Here is an 18,047-nt window from a genome sequence, read left to right as displayed (position 1 = left end):
GCACTACTTTGCTATTTGTCCTTTGCTCTCAGAAAACAATACGTTTCATGTCTGTCAGAGTCATTCAAGTTCACTTTATACCCTGGACGAATTCAAGATGAAAAAAGTTTTATCCTAGCAAAGCAGAGATTTTTTTGTTGAATTGGAAGCAGAAAAGAAAATGCAAGTATAAATATACCTGATAGCAGTCTCCTGTCCGAGCTGTTATTTAAGGATTCTCAGATAAATGCAATAGCTAAGGGTCAAGCCCAAAAGCTCTGTCTCTAGAATGCTGTCATTTAGATTAAGACCAAATTCAGGATCCCTCTTATTCCAGGTTATTGAGATTCTCCTAAAATGATCTGGATCTATAAAGCAGCTCTTGAAAAGCAGCTCTTTTTCCTTCCCTCCCTTCCTTCTCTTCCCTTCTTTCCATATGAAATTAGGGAAATTTAGTGTATCCAAATGTCTGACTAGTTCTAGATGCTTCTGAGAAAGCAAGGAAGGCATTGTTCGAGATTATGTCACTGGAATATACAAGGCTTTTCTGAAACACTGATTTCTCACACCATGTGAACCCTTCTGCTTAAGAAATACATTGAATTGCGATCCTTCTGACTTCTTTTCTGAGGCAGCACTGACTTGCATTGTGAAGATTTTTTTGGCTGATAATTCACAACTTATGTGTTGTACCACGTATTATCAGTATAATGTTGAGACAGTCTCACAATGCAAGACATATTGCGTTAGCTTTTTTCTTTTATTTTCATCTTTTTTAGCTCCGGAGACATCCTTCTGGCTCCTCAGGGATGATGTCAGCTAATCTACATTCCTATCAAAAGAGGTCTTTGTTGGAAATACCTGACAGTGGGCTGGGTGAGGAACAGAGTGCAAGCATCCCTCCCGCTAATGGAGTAGACAGAAGAACCACTACACTATACAATCATTTCACATCAAAGAATGATGAAAATAGGTAAACTGAGTAGTCATAGAGTATTTATGAACCGTGTATTAGATTGGTACAAGTCTCTGCCTTAGGAAAAAAAAAAGAGGAAAAAAAAGGACATTTTCAGATGCATAGAATGCTTTATTACTACTTTATTCCTTCTTTGTGGTTTTGATTATATTTAGTTGTCTTGATGGGTGGGCCTCTATCTCCTAACAGTATCTTTCAATCTTCCCCTTTATATGCACAAGGAAATCGTAGCTGCACATTTAATGCATCCAAAGTACCGAAATGGTGTTTATCAATGTATCACAGTTACCAATAACTATACTATTGGTTTAAAACCGATTTGTTTAGCTACAGTAAAAGTGTTTGAATATGTATGTAGTCATTTGGGGCTTTCATATATCACCAGTATTCATATTATGGGGTCACATCCCATTTGTATTTTCTGTACCTTTCAGATCTTTTGAAGGTACGCTATACAAAAGAGGAGCTTTACTAAAAGGTTGGAAACCTCGCTGGTTTGTGCTGGATGTGACAAAACACCAGGTAAAATCTTTTCAGATAATGGATTTTTTTATGACTAGTTTGCTGCTTTTTTATTTACTGCGTTTGTATAGATTGATTTTACAAATAAGACTAATAATGATTATTTTCAGATACAATGTGTGTGTTACATCATTATTAACCATATATCTATGTTCATCTTCTGTGTCTTGTAGTTGATACAGCATTCTGAATGGACAGAGGTTTTTCAGTTTTGGGTGGTTTTTTTAAAGAGTGATAACTGTCTAGCATATAATTGTAAAAGACTTCTTGGACTGGAAGTCATGCATTATTGTTTGGGCCTCAGAATAAAAGCCAGGTAGCGCCTGAGGACATTTTCTGGGCATTGTGGTATAAAAGCAACACAAGCAATTTTTTAAAGCACTGCTAACTCTAGAATGTCATTAAGCAATTAAGTGGTGAGCATAATTTGCCCTTTAATATGACCTCTTTAGTTTCCAAAAGAACTGAAAATCCTTTCTGAACTAGAGTGTGAAAAACTTAGAAGGTATTTCCTAGAGTGAATTTGGGATGCTGAGAGCTAATATGGTAACTGATAGCAAGTTTAATTCAGGCATTCCTGTTGAAACTGTAGCAGCCATTGTATGCTCAGTGGTTTTTTACAGCCTTTTTGTCCCCCAGCACTTTGCCATGAGCATTTTTCTTTGCAAATGAAAGGGCATTATATAGTCTGGAAAATCACAATCTGAATTGCTTCAGCAGAAAAATCGATTTACCTCACTTGACTTTTTAGTGCTTTTCTGTAACCTGTATTTGAGAAAGCTGACCTGGAATCTCTGTATTAAAGTCTTTTCAAATATGGAGAACAGGATCACGGATCGCTCTGAAATGAGTTTGAATTTTGTAAATGACTTAAAATGAGTTAAAATTTCATCTCAGATCTTTATTTCTAAAAGTCCTGAAATGCCAAGTTCCTGATTGAACAATAATTTCAGGTGCTATATATAGGAATATTTTAGATTAGTCATAGTAACGTATATTTAGTAGCAAAATTATTCATAAATATTCTGATAAATCATTGTACAGCAAGGAGTACTAAAACCAGAGGAGATCTGTTGGTCTAAACATTTTACCCAATTTACATTGTATGCTGGAATTCTGCAGTGGAATTTGTGGTCTCATGTGCTTTAAATAATGTTGGGTCATCAGGCGGTAATCTTCATTGAGCCAAATATTCCACACAGTGTGGGTCTGAGACTCACGTATGCTTTTGTTTAAAAATATTAATTTATTGTAATCAATACACTTAAAAATATGTAATATAGATAAAGACAGTCATCTTTTAAAATGCTAATTGAGGATTTCTAGATTAGTGTGGTAAAATACCAACAAATGTGCTGATTATAATTATTCTTCCTGATATACAGGAGCAAAGTTTAATTTTGCAGAAGAAATGAATACTTTTACATTTTCTGTATAACCAATTATCCTCCTGAGTGTCATAGATGTAGGAGTAATACAGGTCAATCTTAGCTGGAATTCTGTTGTTTGACCTTTACTATGAAGGTTTGCTTTACTATTTTGCATTGGTTTATGGGATTTTTTTATTATTTTTTTTAAAAAGCAAGTATCAGATTTTCTCTTCTGGAACTTGTTTGCATATTGAAACTCAGTTTACAGAGTGGTTAACGTTCATATCAAAGTATCTTTGCAAGGAGGCAAAAAAAAAGCAAGCTTCATTCAACCACTAAGTGCAGTATAGGAAAAATGTAAGTCTTCTGTGTAGTTTATAATTATCTAAAATTATACTTAAATTTTTGCTGATCATTTTAAATTCTGGAAATATAGAGAATAAGTGCTCTGTTAACTCCTTGGTGAAGTAAAGGTTTTGTGTTAGTTTCAATGTAACGAACAATAAAGAGGTCGTGTCCGTTACACAAACTGATAGGGAATGCTGAACCCTAAAGACCAGGTTCTGCTTTCATCCTTCACACGTCCTCTGCCCAGAAGCAACGCATGACTATTTGAAGCTTCTCTGCTCTGAAACTCTGACGACAAAATGCTCCTCCCCCAACTCCGTTTCTGCACAGGAGTGGATGGTGGAGACTTTGGTATTACCCAGAGATGTCAAATAGAGGACTGGTCAGTTAAAGGCTGTCACCAGTCCCAGCATTTTGTATATACCAAACCTATGGTTTCTGTCAGCTGTGTCTTAGAAACGTCCCATGTCTGATGTCCATGGTTCCTAATACTATTTGTCCCTCCCACCTTTACCCCTCCATGCCTCCAAGTTGTATCCAGGAAAAGGGAAGAAGTGAAAGGTCCATCTGAAAAGCATATTTGGATCTTTTTTTTTCTCTTGTGTTCAAGCTGCGATACTATGATTCTGGTGAGGATACAAGCTGTAAGGGACACATAGACCTTGCAGAAGTCGAAACTGTGATTCCTGCTTCTCCAACAATTGGAGCCCCAAAACATGCAAGTGAAAAAGCATTTTTTGATGTAAGTATATCTGGTCTTTACTTGACCTTTATGTGAAACTTTCGTTTCTTGGTGTGTTTAACCTACTATATTCAGTCCTGCTGGAAAGCGTGAGGTAGGAAGGAGCTGGCATGCCAACTCAAAACAAAAAGTTTTTACATAGCTAGCATCTGACCCTCACTCTCAACAGCAGAAGTTCAAAAAATGTTACATTCAGGAACAATTAGTAAATTGGGTATTACAGTTTAAAGTTTGCAAGTTTTTCTGTTTTGTGTGTTGGTTTGTCTGTCTTCATGTTCTTATTTTTCCTTTGCAGTTGAAGACAAATAAACGTGTATATAATTTTTGTGCGCAAGATGCACAGAGTGCTCAACAATGGATGGATAGGATCCAGAGCTGCATTTCAGATGCTTAGAAAGGAGAAGTGTTCCATAATAAAGACACATTTAAAGCACCTCTTCCTGCAAGAAGCTAAGTTCTGAAGTGTTGCTGACAGACAACTAGCCTTCCTTACATTTCAGCCATAAAAGTTCATAACATGCTAAAGTTCCTTTTCTGTTTAATGTTTATAACCACTATAACTGCTATTTTTTTCTGCAGGGAGGACTTTGAAAAATAATAATCCATTTATCCTGAATTTATACTTTCTTCAGTACAATTCCTAGCTATAAAAGTGGGCTGTATTTGCACTACCATATAATTCTGGTTTTCTCATTCTGTTAGGAAACCTGTCCAAAGGAAACTGTAGAAATTTTCCCTCTGACAGGAAGTGTATTTTCACTTTATTTATATTTTTAAGCAGAATGTTCTTATTTCCGAGCTAGTCATGAATAAGAGGGAACATGTCTACAATTCCTAAAAATAAATAAATAAATGAATCTTGTGAGTCCAGTGACTTATATATCAGGTTGCCGATGTTTATAGACAGTTGATATTTTTAAAGACCAAAAAGCGAAATTCCCCCATACCAGACGTTGAAGTGTCTTCTTAGTGTGCAGGTCATTCTCTAATCTTTGTGCTCTACTGAGTGCTTCTGCAATGTTGTTGTGGAATTTCAAATTCTAAGGATTATCTGAAGATCATAGCACTTTTATTTTAGATGCTGTTTGCAGTTACAATGGGATAAATGAAAGAAAAGTGGCCGACACTACCCAGGAGAAACAGAAAACAACAAACTAGGAATTCAGTAGAAGAAAGATCTCTTATGTGTGAGTTGTATATGTTAATTTATATGCTGTTCTGCTCACTGTAAAATAAAAGATAACAAACATGATAATGCACTAAACAATGAAGCAAGCACTTGCACTGAAATCTTTAAAATACAGACATTTTGCAGGACAGAGGTAAGTTATTTATAGCAGAACAATACTAGCTAGTTAACAACATTTACATCTATTAAATATGTACATAATCAGGTTTGATGTGTCGTGATTTGATACTTTTTAAACATTTTTTGCACATGAATTGGAAGACTGTTTATAGATTTTTACATTTGATAAAATTGTGTTTGTTCAGCTTAAAATCCCGGTGAAACATTTTTAATAGCCCCAAATTAGTAGAAATTCTACAGTCTACAAATAGTGATGACATGAGTAGAATATGTAGGTAATTAAGCCATTGTTTTTATTTTGAAATGTTAATATGTTAAATAGCACACTAATATTACAAAAGGTTTGTATATATGATTCACTATTTTCTCATTTTTCCAGACGTTCTGCTTGTAATTTAATGTCAGCCTAACCAAACTGACTATACTTATAAGATTTTTCAGTTATTAAATTGTTTGTGGTTTTTTTTATAACTAATGTATTTTGTCAGAAAGGAACATAAATTTCTCACCACACACAATAGGAAATACAGCTGTTTTTAATGCATTTGCAGTTTCAAAACAAAATATGAAGGATTTTTCTAGCATTTTTCAATTGACAAATTTCCACCTGTGACAATGGTGTTTGCACATTTGTATTTTTCTTTGTATATGAAGTACTTTTATATGTACTTTGTAAAATACTGATCCTGTTCTTAGGTTATATGAAAATATACATACCACTGCTTATTTTGTAACTAGTTAATTTTAACTCTTGTATGTTATGTGATATATGTATGCTAACCATCTTGTAATAAATACACTTCTTAAGGAAAAGTAAAACCTTTCCTTTTACTGTAAAAGAGAAAAAAGCGAGACCCACATGTTGAAATATTTCCACGGGCACAAGACAAATCCTTATTTACTCTGTATTAAGAATAGTGGGTGTATTAAAAACTACGTGTTCTTTTGTATACTTGTAAATATTCTTACATAAAAGTTGCACTTGAGCATCCTTAACTCAAACACGTGTCAACAGTAACACTAAAGACTAAAGGAATCAGAATTTAAAGCAAAATTATCATTCTAACAAGTCTCAATGTATAGCCTTTACTAAAAGGCTAAATACATATAATGTTCATACTAAGTAGTTGAATAATTATGTTAAATTTTTATTAAAAAAAAAATCTTATATGGTATCACAACGTAAACCAACTGCATAATTTCACCCTGAAACATATCTCACTCATTTATATCATCTTATGCCAAAATTATCTAGTTCATAAGAAATAAAATGTAAACAATGACAAGGTCTTACTTGGGAATGTGCATCTAAATTGAATTACTGAGCATAGTGTGGGATAGCAGAGTTAAAATGGAAAGGGAATGTGTGATGGAGGTAGGGGACCTGTGACAATTCTTGGATGCTGTGGTGCTTAGATGATAAGATTTGCATATTGAGCTTGGTATGGATGCTAATGTTGCCTTAAATGTTGATCTCAATTTTTAGTGTCTGTATTGATGGAAAATGGACTTGAGCAACTTAACTTAAAAATATCCAAATAAAAGCTGAAATGAGATATATGATATTTGTGGTGTTTATATAAGGAATATACAAATGAATGGTAGGCATAGGTTCTTGGTAATGAAGACACAAAGTTTGCAGTGTCCCTGAAGGTCTCTTCTATACAAAATGGAGATTCAAACAGGTACTTAGAGAAAATGTGGAGAAGTTAGCATCGCGTAAGCTACAGGGTTTGTCAGTGTGTTTGAGTTGTGGCAGCAGAAGTAGAGCATTAGGAACAGAGAATTTGCTTGGGAAAAATTCTAGGTACAAAGGGATCCATCTTCATATTCTACAAAAATTTTCCAGAAAAAGGAACCCATCCAGGAGTTGGGCATGAGGTAAGCATGTACTCCCTCGGGTGTGTCGTATTGCTGTTCCCATACTGTGTATCATGACATTCTTACTGTAGAAAAGAAGAGAGCGTTATCAGGGGCTTTACATAAGGGAAGAAGATCACTTGCCCTTCTCTGTGTTGAGTAAGAAAATGCCTGCATAATAGGTGACGGGATGAACTGTGTTTGAGTTTTGAAGAGTTGTTACTGGTATATTCTATTAGTAATTTCTCTTTCCTATCTAATGTACTATTATTTTCTATAAAAGTCCTTACTTTTGGTGGAACTTTAAAATTAGTATACTAAATAATAAAATACTTAGCATGCCACATGTGTGGGTCACTGGTTATGTAATAATACACAAACAGCTAACAGACACAGGAACAAATGTTCAAAATTTTCTATCACATCCCACACACGTTATTTGTATCTGATATTTTGTGAATAGCAGACATAACAAAAATGTGGTGATCTTGTCCAAATACTGTCATTTTGCCTTTTCATCCTGTAATATTCTTGGAGTATGGCTAAGTGGCTGCACCGCATTTCTCATTTTTCATATTTGTGATCGTCCAAATATTTTGTCTGTTCGTGATTATCCTGTGGTTGCTTTGGGGAGTCAGAAAACTGAAATTAATCTACCAGTTCCCCAGTTATGCTAAAGTTCATGCTGAGTATCACTGCTGCACCTACTTTCTGGGGTTTTGTCTGTATTCGATCAGTTTCTTCCCAAATTTTGGCTACCCTGCAAGCCAAGGGCAGGATTAGCATCCATGTTCTCATTTAGGAAATTTTCATCTTTGAGTTTTTTCACATACAACTTTTTCTTAATTGACTGTCAAATTGAGGATGCTGCAAATTCACTGTTGTTTCCTCTCTTTACTTACTAGTCCAGCTAGTTTGTCAAAGGAACGGATTACTAATACAAATACTATTGATAAGAATTGTTTTTGTGTTTCTGTTTGCATAATACAAAATCTCTATAGACTAATTTTACCTTTTTTTGTTGTTGTTGTTTCATTTCTCTGCTGTAGACCTTTCCAGTCTAAGCAGATACGACTTTTCACCTAAAGGGACTCTTCAATTCCTTATCTTTAATTTACTACTCTTTAAGATTGTAAGAGCAAATAAATTAAGTGTAATAACTATGGCTACCATCTTAATCCACAATCACATTTGAGTTATTAAAACCCAGACACTAACTTCCCTTCTTACCACTGACAGTTATGGAAGTTTCTCCTTCATCACAAGCCTGCCCAACAGGAGCTGAAGGGACTGAACACTGATGTCATTCCTGGTTGAGCGAGCAACTGAGAAATAAATACAGCTTTTAATGAGTTGAGATTGTCATAATGCTCACCTGAGTCAATCCTGAGAAGACAGTCTGTCTTGAGATATTTGATTTCATATGTGGACCCCATATGTTACTCCTAGAAAGTTCTCAAAACCCAGTCTTGGAATAAAAGGTAAATGCGGTGTTTTAAAGGCAGACTCTCAAAAATAATGTATTTATGTATACCTTGATCTCTATGCAGACCCTACAAACCAGGAGATGTGCTAGTGGCAGATGAATTACAATTCCACGTTGCTAGTCATATCTAGCCAAAATACTGTCTGTCTTCGCTTTTTCACGGTGGCCTAATCTGATTAATCTCTACTGCTCTAAAATATTGCTTGTTGTCAACATCCAATGGGAAATTACATTTTGTCCAGTTTCAGGTTGCACTTTATAGTCCCAGATTGTTCCTTTCTCTTCAAATTTTGCTTACGTGACAGAATTAGCACAGTTATGGATATGAAATGTTGCTTGATTGTAGCAAGTTTACTGTTGCTGTTTTCCATTGCCTGCTCTTTGGTAAAGATGTTTTGTTTATGTGTTCTCTAAGAGAGCCTATACTTTTATATATAGGCTCATAGAGAGCCTATATTTTTATCTGTAAAATAGGCAATAATTGCAGACGGAAATAGTTAGGCTAACAGGACCACAATATTATCCTGGAAGGAGATGCAAAGGTAGCAGTTGTTTCAAGTATTGAATGGTGCATCTTTCTGCCCCTCATACTCACCTAGAAGAACCTGAGGCGTAGTCTTGGTTTATTTTAAGACTTATTTATTGATGACTTATTTATTTATGCATATTGGCAAAATATCAGCGTATACATTCTTGTTTAATGAATCGCTCTCACTGTTCAACTTGTAAGGATTGTTATATTTCAAACCCATTCAGCAAAAAGAACCTCCAAAACTTGTGTCCCTTTGTGTTCAAAGTCTCCATTAATTGTCCAAGGTTTATACTAAGTACAGCATCCCTGTTTAATGACGGACAGATGAGACTGCTTTGAATTTAACACCCAGGAAGAGTGTTATGGACAAATGCTTTCTCAATACAGAGAAATTACCGGGTAGCTCAAGAAATGAGCATCGCACTGACAGCACTGAAAGCCAGGTTACACTGGCTACGGGCCATCTTTGTTGTTAGTGCCAGTGACTTCAAATTTCTGTTCACATTAAGACCTCCAGTAAGTTCAAAATGATAACTTCACAAAATTGTGTATAATTATGAATTAAGCTCAATATAGTAAGCTATAGTACAGGTAAAATCACTCTGGTTTAAATAGTGAGGTTTTGCATATGTTGGATTGGTTTTGTGCCACCACAAGAGTTAAGACTTTGATTTTTATTTCTGCTGTGCTCAGATTATTGGTGGCAAATATCTTAATGCAATAGTTTAAGCAAATGCTTATACTCACATTTTTAAATCAAAAATACTTACATTGTTTAGTATAAAGCATTCAAATCTTTGTAGTGTTTCATGCAGGCAAATGATTTAGGATTGGAATTTAAAAAAAATAAAAATTGGAAAGCTGGTGATACGATTACCATTGAATTTTGATGAAGTTGGACAGCCTCTTTCTCTGAGATGCCTGTAGGATACTTTTCTTTAGGATATTCTTTTTAAATCTTCAAGGAACTCGTATTTAAAATATCCAGCTTGCTCCTGGCACCTTCTGTTAGTAATTTATGTATTTGCTTTAAAGTGAAATGAAATTAAGTTCAAAACTCTCTTCTGCTTTCCTTACTTGACTTAAAACAACTCAGAAGTCAAAATTCAAGTCAAAGTTAACTTGGCTTCTTTCACTTCAGGCTCCTGACTGAAGGAAAGCTTGCAGTAAGTCTTCTGTTCTGGTATGAGTATGTAGCAATGCCTGAAAACCTGGAAAATATCCCATCAAGTGATAATGAACCAGAGCCAGGAATAAATTGAAGCATTAGTTATGGTATGTAGAATCGTGTCATTGACCATTGTGCGTATTCTGTACATTAGCAATGCCAGGACGGGCTATAGGTCTTATCACAATCTCAGAAAGTATCATACTGTTGCTACGGCAATCAGACATCTGTTTTTAACCCTGAAATATCTAAGCTTTGTATCCTCTTCTTCCTGCAGAAATAGTTTTCTGAGACTCTGTCTCTTTAGTGACACAAATTTCTGTAGAGAAAATAATTTTTAAGATAAACTAATTTTTATCAATTATTATTTCAGATGCTAAAACCAAACAGCTGACAACACAGTGGCATCTGTGACACGTTTCTCAGCCTAGGAATAAAAACCAAACATGTAGCTATTTCCTGTGATACCAAATGTTTTAGTTCAAAGAATACTGCACACAGATCTTTGTCATGTGAGCAGATTTTCCATTTTTGCTATCAAAACTAAATATTGCTGTCAATAAGGTCATGTGTACCCTAGCAACTTGCTATGGACTACCACAAATTTTTTTAGCTGTTGTCAGAAAGGGCCTCACTTTAAAAACATTTCTCCCCTGTCCTAGGTCACTGCATGCATGTTGCCTTATGATACTCAAATACTTCCTGAAAACAGAGTTTTGTGTAACTTTTCCACTTTTTCTTTTCCCAGACCTGTTCACCATTTCACAGTGAAACATTATTCATATTTAAATTGTTTTAAATTAAATTAATATAGTACTTGAGATAAGGACAGCTTTCCTTATCTGATGATGGTATCTCAAGAAAATTTGATAACTTTATTTGAAAAATGAATATATGCAACCAAAACAGAGATCCTTCAGTTTATCTTGGGATTCCAGCCCGTTGATTTCTATTAATTTCTATTATCAGTCTGAGTACATGGAAGTGTAATGAGGCCTTCAGTGACACTTGAAATTACAAGTATTACTGTTCTCATTGGTGTATTTTAGAAGTTAGGATTTTAGATTAACCTTTGTATATATTTTCTTCTCACCAAGCCAGGATGAACAGAGGTTATGAAGGCTATGGACATCAAAAAGCAGAGAGATGCAGAGGAAAAGCAAGCCCTGGCTGGTATTTAGTGCCTGACGCAGCAATAAGTTGATGTCAGTGTAAAGCAGAGATCAAAATAGCACTTGCAAGCAGCTTAGTGCATATTTAGCTATTGGACAGATGATCAAAGAACTAGAAAGGAAAAAGGCAGGTATCATAGAGCGGTAGGAAAGCTGATACTGCAAATGGGAAGAATTGCAGGTAAGGAGGCCATGGAACTGGATCCCACACACCCACATCTCCAGCAGCAAAGGAAGACTTCTGATCTCCTTTGCTTTCCTCTGAGCAGTTGCGTTATCTATTCACCAACATCCCCCTTTATACTTGTCTCACTCCCTGTTTTGTGTTTTTGACCTTTACTTGTCTGATCATGTCTAAATTTAGATGAGAAATTTTTAAGAAGTAGAGGTGATCAATGTTAATTTGTTCCCTAGAGATGCCTAGAATACTTGCAGGTGCTGTGATATAATTAAAACCAAAAGGGAAAGAGTCTTTGTTTTTCAAAGTGCTCTGAAAATAGTGGCTAATTCAAGTTTTGTGCATCTCTGTTTTGGAATTTTGGGGGGTAGGGGAACAGGGTGGGTCATTGAGTTTGGTCTGCTGTAAGGGATAAGAGGCCAGTTCATAAAACTGGATCTGAGCCTGGATTTCAAACACTCTCAGCACTTGACATGCGATTATCGCTCTTTGGAATTAGATTTAACTGCACTGAGGAAAGAGGTTAATGTGAAGCCAACATCAAGTATGCTGAACTCTGGTCATTGAAAATACCATTGCTAATATTACTATAAGTGTATTTCCAGTAGAACATCACAGCTTTGTTTATCAAATGCAGACTTAGCCAAATTATTATCAGCTGCTGGAGATGGATACAAAGGATGCACTGTCAAGTCTCTACTTTAATTTCCAAATTTGGGCCATTCTTTCCATGATGTAACATACTTATCTGTTATATGGATATTCTATAATGTGGCATAATTAATAATATAGAATTTTATCAACATAGTAGAATGTGGATGCCTTTGCTTAATGCTTGTTGCTTTAACCAAAATAATTCAGTCGCTTTCTTCAGTGTAGGTGAGCATGAACTACTGTCAGAGACAACACAGAAGGCAAAATGACCAGTGGGCTGACCAAAAATTGCTAATGCAATGCTGTGTCCTATTATTAGGGTAATTATTGCTAATATTATTTTGAGCTATTAAGTAATTATTATTGTTATTTCCTGTAATGAGAGAATTCCTAGTGGTTTGAAACACAACCAGCACACCTAAAACAAAATCTCCTTTGATGCACATACTGAATGTTTTTCAACCAGAAATCACACAGCAAACATGCCTGTTCCACTTTTATGTGCATAGGGCGGAAGAAAAACATAGAAGTGATACACCAGTAAAAGTGGTCCCAAATACCGCTCATTGGTGCTAATAAATGCCTGAGGAAAGTAATGCTACTTAGAACTATTACCTTTGCACCTCTTAAAGCAACTTGGTAGGTAAGATAACCACTTAATTTTTGGTAGACTGCTAATACATGGTTAAAACAAACCTGAGCTTTTGCTGCATTAAGTAAAGCTGTTCTTTTTAAAGACACGAGCACAGTGACACTGTGCACTAGACACCGTAAGAAGAAAGAGACATAGAGCTCTTGAAAACGATGACGCTATGCAGGATTTCTTGCAAAATCAGAAGTGATCATTATCAAACTCTGGTTTGCAAGGCTTGAACAGAATGGGAGAGGAGAGAGAAACCTGTAGTCCTTTTTTGAGAGCAAACGTGGATAGTAGTTACAAAGGGAGACGTGTGGAAACAAATCCTCATATTGGCCAACATCTGAATTATGCACTGTTGGATTAAAAAAAATAAATGCTAATAAGGTACAAAATACTTTTTATCTTAAATTAGGAGTGTTATCCTGAATTTCTATGTAAAATACAAAATCCAATTCTTTATGAGAGGGCATGTACAAATACAACACATACATAATAAGAAATTATAAAGTAGATCCTGAAAGTGCTATCCCTTGCCTTGTTACACGGAGTAGCATTAGATGAGGAGCAGAGGGAGACAGGAGTGGGCTGATCGAGTTGACAGGACAGCAGCCAGGCAAATGGAGAAAACGGGAAATTGTTTTTTACATTCAAAACTTGAAAAAGGCCGCCATGTTGCTTGGTACTGCACAGGCTAGCAGAGAGCTTAGAAGAATGAAAGACTAAAAATCTCAAGCCCGGGATGGACAGAAATGGCAGACTGCATTTTTATCTAGGGTTGATGTGTTTGAACTGTGTTGCAGCAGCATGGCAACCTCTTCTTCTGAAGGAAAAGACTGAGAACGAACTCGGAGGTGGAAAAACGTGCAGTGTGCATTCATCTTACCATTTTAGTAGCTGTTATTTAAATTAATACTTCGTTACTCTGAAAGGGAAGAGAGGATTGTCATGAGGACAAGAGGTTATTAAAGCCCTGGCCAGAAACATTCTGGATGGGTGAAATGACAGCTTGTGCACCAGAGGAGTTGCCCTGGCATGGTGGCCCAGTACAACTGAAAACGTGCAACACAGTACAAATGCTTGGAAATGGTTAATCAGCATGAAAGTGGCTGCAGCTGTAAATGGCTCTGGTCATCTGAGGGCAGGGGCTGGCTGCTCGATGGGCCTGGCAACAGTGGGGAGGAGGGGGGCCGCAAATCTCCCCAAAGAAAGGTCTTAAACTGAAGTCCTTAAAAAAGGACAGGCCTTAAACTGAAGAGAAACATGCCTAATGCATCCTGAAACGTACTCCTCATGCCAGGTGGGGTTTACTGCTTCTCGTCCTGGGTGCCCTCTCAGACCAGCATGGGGTCCTGGGCCCAGGTGTGCCTCCCACATGGGCCTCAGGCCCTGACGAGGGGCACCTGTGCCTGTGTCTGGGCAGGGCTGCGCTGGGCAGAGGAGGAACGGCAGCCATGGCCGTGCCCATGACTCTGCCTTTGCTCCTACCAGGGCCGGTGAAAGGTGATGGAATCTGGCAATGAGCAGTCCTCAGTGCCTGCAGAAAAGGTGAGGCAGTGGGGCAGAGGTCAGTGGCCAGGAGAACGTTTTATTAGGGGAGAGAAAAAAGAAAGGAGAGAAATGAGTCCTCAGGATCTCCTCAGCTGGGGTGTGAGGCTGAAAACCTGTGTGGGGACTGCGACCCTCGAGGGTGACTGAACACCGACTGGCAATGGATGGTGTTAGGAGCCACCGAATGGGAAGCAGCAAGGGTCTGCGTTGGCTGGGAGCTAAGGTTGGTCAGAGGAGGGCTTCCACTTGCAGGAGCTCCCCGGGTGCAGCAGGACTCTTCTGCACCTTGACTGAGGAGAAGGCAGAAGCTGCCATGCTGCCAGAGCGTGTGGGGTGTAACCCGGTGCTCGAAATGGGATTTTGCCCAAGGAAGTTCCAGAAGGTAAGTGAGGGGCATACAGAGTTTGGCGGATAGTGTTGGAAGTTTTGATATGATGGTGTAATTCCAATAATTATTGTCCTCTAGAAACTGCTAAAACATGGAGGGCTTTTGGACAGTAATAGTTCAGTATGCAGCAGTCTTTTAGCGTGGTGTTTTGGGAATATGGTGTGCTTGAGGGTATGTTCTGTTCTGGATAGTTTGTCTGCAGCTGTGCTGGGAAGATATTCAGAGATGTCTTTTGTGTTAAAGTACCTACAACCTGAAATGGAGGAATTCCCTGGTGATTTTTTTGTGTTCCATTTAGCATGTCACCTTCGTCTTGCTTCATACGGAGCTCTGAAGTATGTGGTGTGAGACTCAAATGCTATGATTCAGGTGATGAACTCAGCCCTGAGAAGGGAAGTTTCTACTTACTATTCTAATAGTTGTTCCAAGACCAGCTTCAAGACTGGGCAGTTAGTGTTTGAGATGTGTTGCGCTGCGCTGTCATGGTACTTTTTATGCAGAGTTGTTAAAGAAGCATGTGGATACTGCATCATGCTTGAGCTGATCTCTATCAACTTTGAGGTAGATTCAATGGTGTTTTCCCTTCCTTTAAGGATAACACCTAGAGCTTTGCAAAGTCCTACCAAAAGGGCTAATATGCTATAGAAATAGAAGCAAGCCAAAAGGTGGCTGCAGCTGTTGTTTACTACATTACACATTTTGATTCCATATGTGCCTCTGTGGAAAAGAAGTGCTTCAGAATAAGCAGATAAAAATTACATGAATTGGAGAAAATACATACAGCTAACCCACCTTCGGCATCTAATTTCTACATTACAACAGAGCTTTTCTGTATCCAATCCCAGCTCCCCAAAGGATTTAGTGTAGATCAGAAATACCTCTGAGCCTAATCATGTCAGTGGAGTTCTTTCACAGAAAAATAAAATACCAAATCTGCACATATGCTGAACGTGTTGAAGTAGTGTAGAATAAAAGGAGGTTTGGACATTGTGTTAATGTGATGGGAAGCATATTTTGATGTTGTAATTTGCTTAAAAAGCATGTGTGAGTAATTGCTGCATGAGGCACTGAAGTCAGACTGACTGTTCACAGATGCAAACATTTCCATCTCCCAACCAAAGATTCCTGATTCATTTTGCATTGCAGCGTGTTATAAAGCACTGTTAAGTATTCAGCTTTTTCCTGCTGTTAACTATGTCTTATGTTTTATCTGGAAAATTTTCATGCTTCTGTCACCTTAGAAAAGATTTTTTTTTTATTTTTTTTTTAATTCTGGTACCATTACAAACAACAAGAAATCTCCTGTGCTCAGAAGGGATAAGATGTTCCTCTCTATTCTGATCATGGGAGTAGTATACTTGCATACTTTGTATTTCGTGCATTACATATGCCATTGACATGTGTATGACATGCCAATCGAGGCAGAATCTTTTTACGTGTTGCTGCCCATGCAAACAGCTCATACTAGAAACCATGACTGAGTATGTGGCTAACTGAAGAAATTCCCTATAGGTTGCAGGTGAATGCTATAGATGGCTGTTTCAGGAGACACGAAGTAGGATGAAACCTGCAGTTAGCCCTCTTTCTCTGTGCAATAGTATGAGTACATCATCTTAAACCACATTTTAAAGATCCCTCAGCTACTGTATTTTAATGGTTGTAGCAGTAAGTTGAGAGAAGCATACCACCTTAAATGAGATGGATCTTTCTTTGCTTTACCACAGTACTCTTGGATGTAGCTGACTCTCAGAAGGGATCAATTGCTCTGCTTTTAAGAGATGTTGTAGCCAACCAGTGCATTTCTCTGTGATTACATTAATATAAACAGCATATATTGGATATTACAATACTTAGTTTGACTTGTAACTAACTTCCTGAATAGTATTGTCAACAATAAAAATATCTGGAGTGCTCCATTTTCTTGGCATGTTGTTTGACAGGTCTGTTTCTTTGCTGTCATAGGTAGCAAAATCCAGGAAAACATGCAGCTGAACAGCTGTCATGTATGTGGGAGCAGGCAAAGGGCTATTTTTAGTTCCTTTGGTTTTTTACTCTTGTTCCTGAATTTTTCTTTTTTTCTTTCTTTTTGGGGGTGGGGAGTGGGGTGGGGGTGTGTGTGAGTGAAATTATGGCCTGCTTAACTCTTTGGCAAAGCTCACGCTCAGTTCAGCAAAGCAGAGATTTCATCCCTCATGAAGGTTATCATATCTGTTAAATTGAGTTTGAGCTTTGGTCACATGGAAACCAATACTTGCTGTTATTATTAAAGTTGCTTTCCTTTTAGCAGTGTACTTTGGAACCATGTTTCTGTCCTCTCTGGGTTTACCATCATAATTTCCAAAAGACTGCGTTTTGGAAAAAGAACAAAAATAATACATGTTAATAACCATGGGATGAAGGAAAACTTCAGCTAGGTTTGAAAGTGACACCATAAATTTCTTTTAATTCTGTGGATTTATGATTTCACAAAAGAAATTACGAGATAGTGTTTGTTACAAGTAGTAATCAAGATGAATATATGATGCAGGAATTATTTTCTTGCAGAGTCAGCTAGTTTGATTGTAGCTCTTCACTAATGCAACAACTATAGAAACTAGTTTATACTTCACATGCAGCATGGTCTGGTTATCTGAAAAATACGTACAAAGCTTTTACGTCAAAGCATTCAGCAGTCTGAGCGCACAGCCAAAGGAGTGACCCCAAGATCTTCCTCAGGTGGGTTATGTTTATTGCGTTAAATGGGACTCAGTCCTTCAACACTTACTTACAGAGTCGTGGCTCAAAATAAACTCGTGTAGAGTCATAATTTATAATATAGCCTACAGAATTTTTCATAGTTATCTCTGCAACTATTTTTAAGTAAAACATATATTCCTACGTGTCAGGTCAATATTTAATGGCATGAGGTATAATGAGCAATTTCCCCTGGGTCAGCAGAGGCCTTGACTGAGGCCAAGATGCCAAGGGAGGATGCAGGTCTGTAGACCTGGGGCTGTGGGGACGCATGGGGCCCAAGTTGTCTGAAGAAGGCCTTATCTACTTGTGCCTGATCATACGGTCTGTAGCAGACACCCACCACAGTGTTGCCCCTGTTGGTCTGCCTGCTGATTCTGACTCATAGGTGGTCAGCTGGCTCATTGTAGGTTTGAGGCAGAGCTCCATGCATTCCTGCTGC

The 18,047-nt window shown here is 37.4% G+C and overlaps 1 protein-coding gene across 4 annotated transcripts in view; it reads left to right on the top strand.

Annotated features, from left to right (window-relative positions):
- The window catches only part of SBF2 (SET binding factor 2), a 269,535-nt gene extending 262,731 nt beyond the window's left edge, over nt 1-6,804 (top strand). For all 4 annotated transcript variants that reach the window (XM_074585940.1, XM_074585939.1, XM_074585938.1 and 1 more), the window contains 4 exons: nt 759-952; nt 1,390-1,477; nt 3,806-3,937; nt 4,233-6,804. In XM_074585940.1, the coding sequence (XP_074442041.1) occupies nt 759-952; nt 1,390-1,477; nt 3,806-3,937; nt 4,233-4,331 (513 nt within the window). In that variant the 3' untranslated portion in view covers nt 4,332-6,804. The remainder of the gene's footprint in view (nt 1-758; nt 953-1,389; nt 1,478-3,805; nt 3,938-4,232) is intronic.
- The last annotated feature ends 11,243 nt before the right edge of the window (nt 6,805-18,047 follow it).

This window comes from Larus michahellis, chromosome 4, assembly GCF_964199755.1.
Source record: "Larus michahellis chromosome 4, bLarMic1.1, whole genome shotgun sequence".
Taxonomy (NCBI): domain Eukaryota; kingdom Metazoa; phylum Chordata; class Aves; order Charadriiformes; family Laridae; genus Larus; species Larus michahellis.
This window is presented reverse-complemented; position numbering and strand designations above follow the sequence as displayed.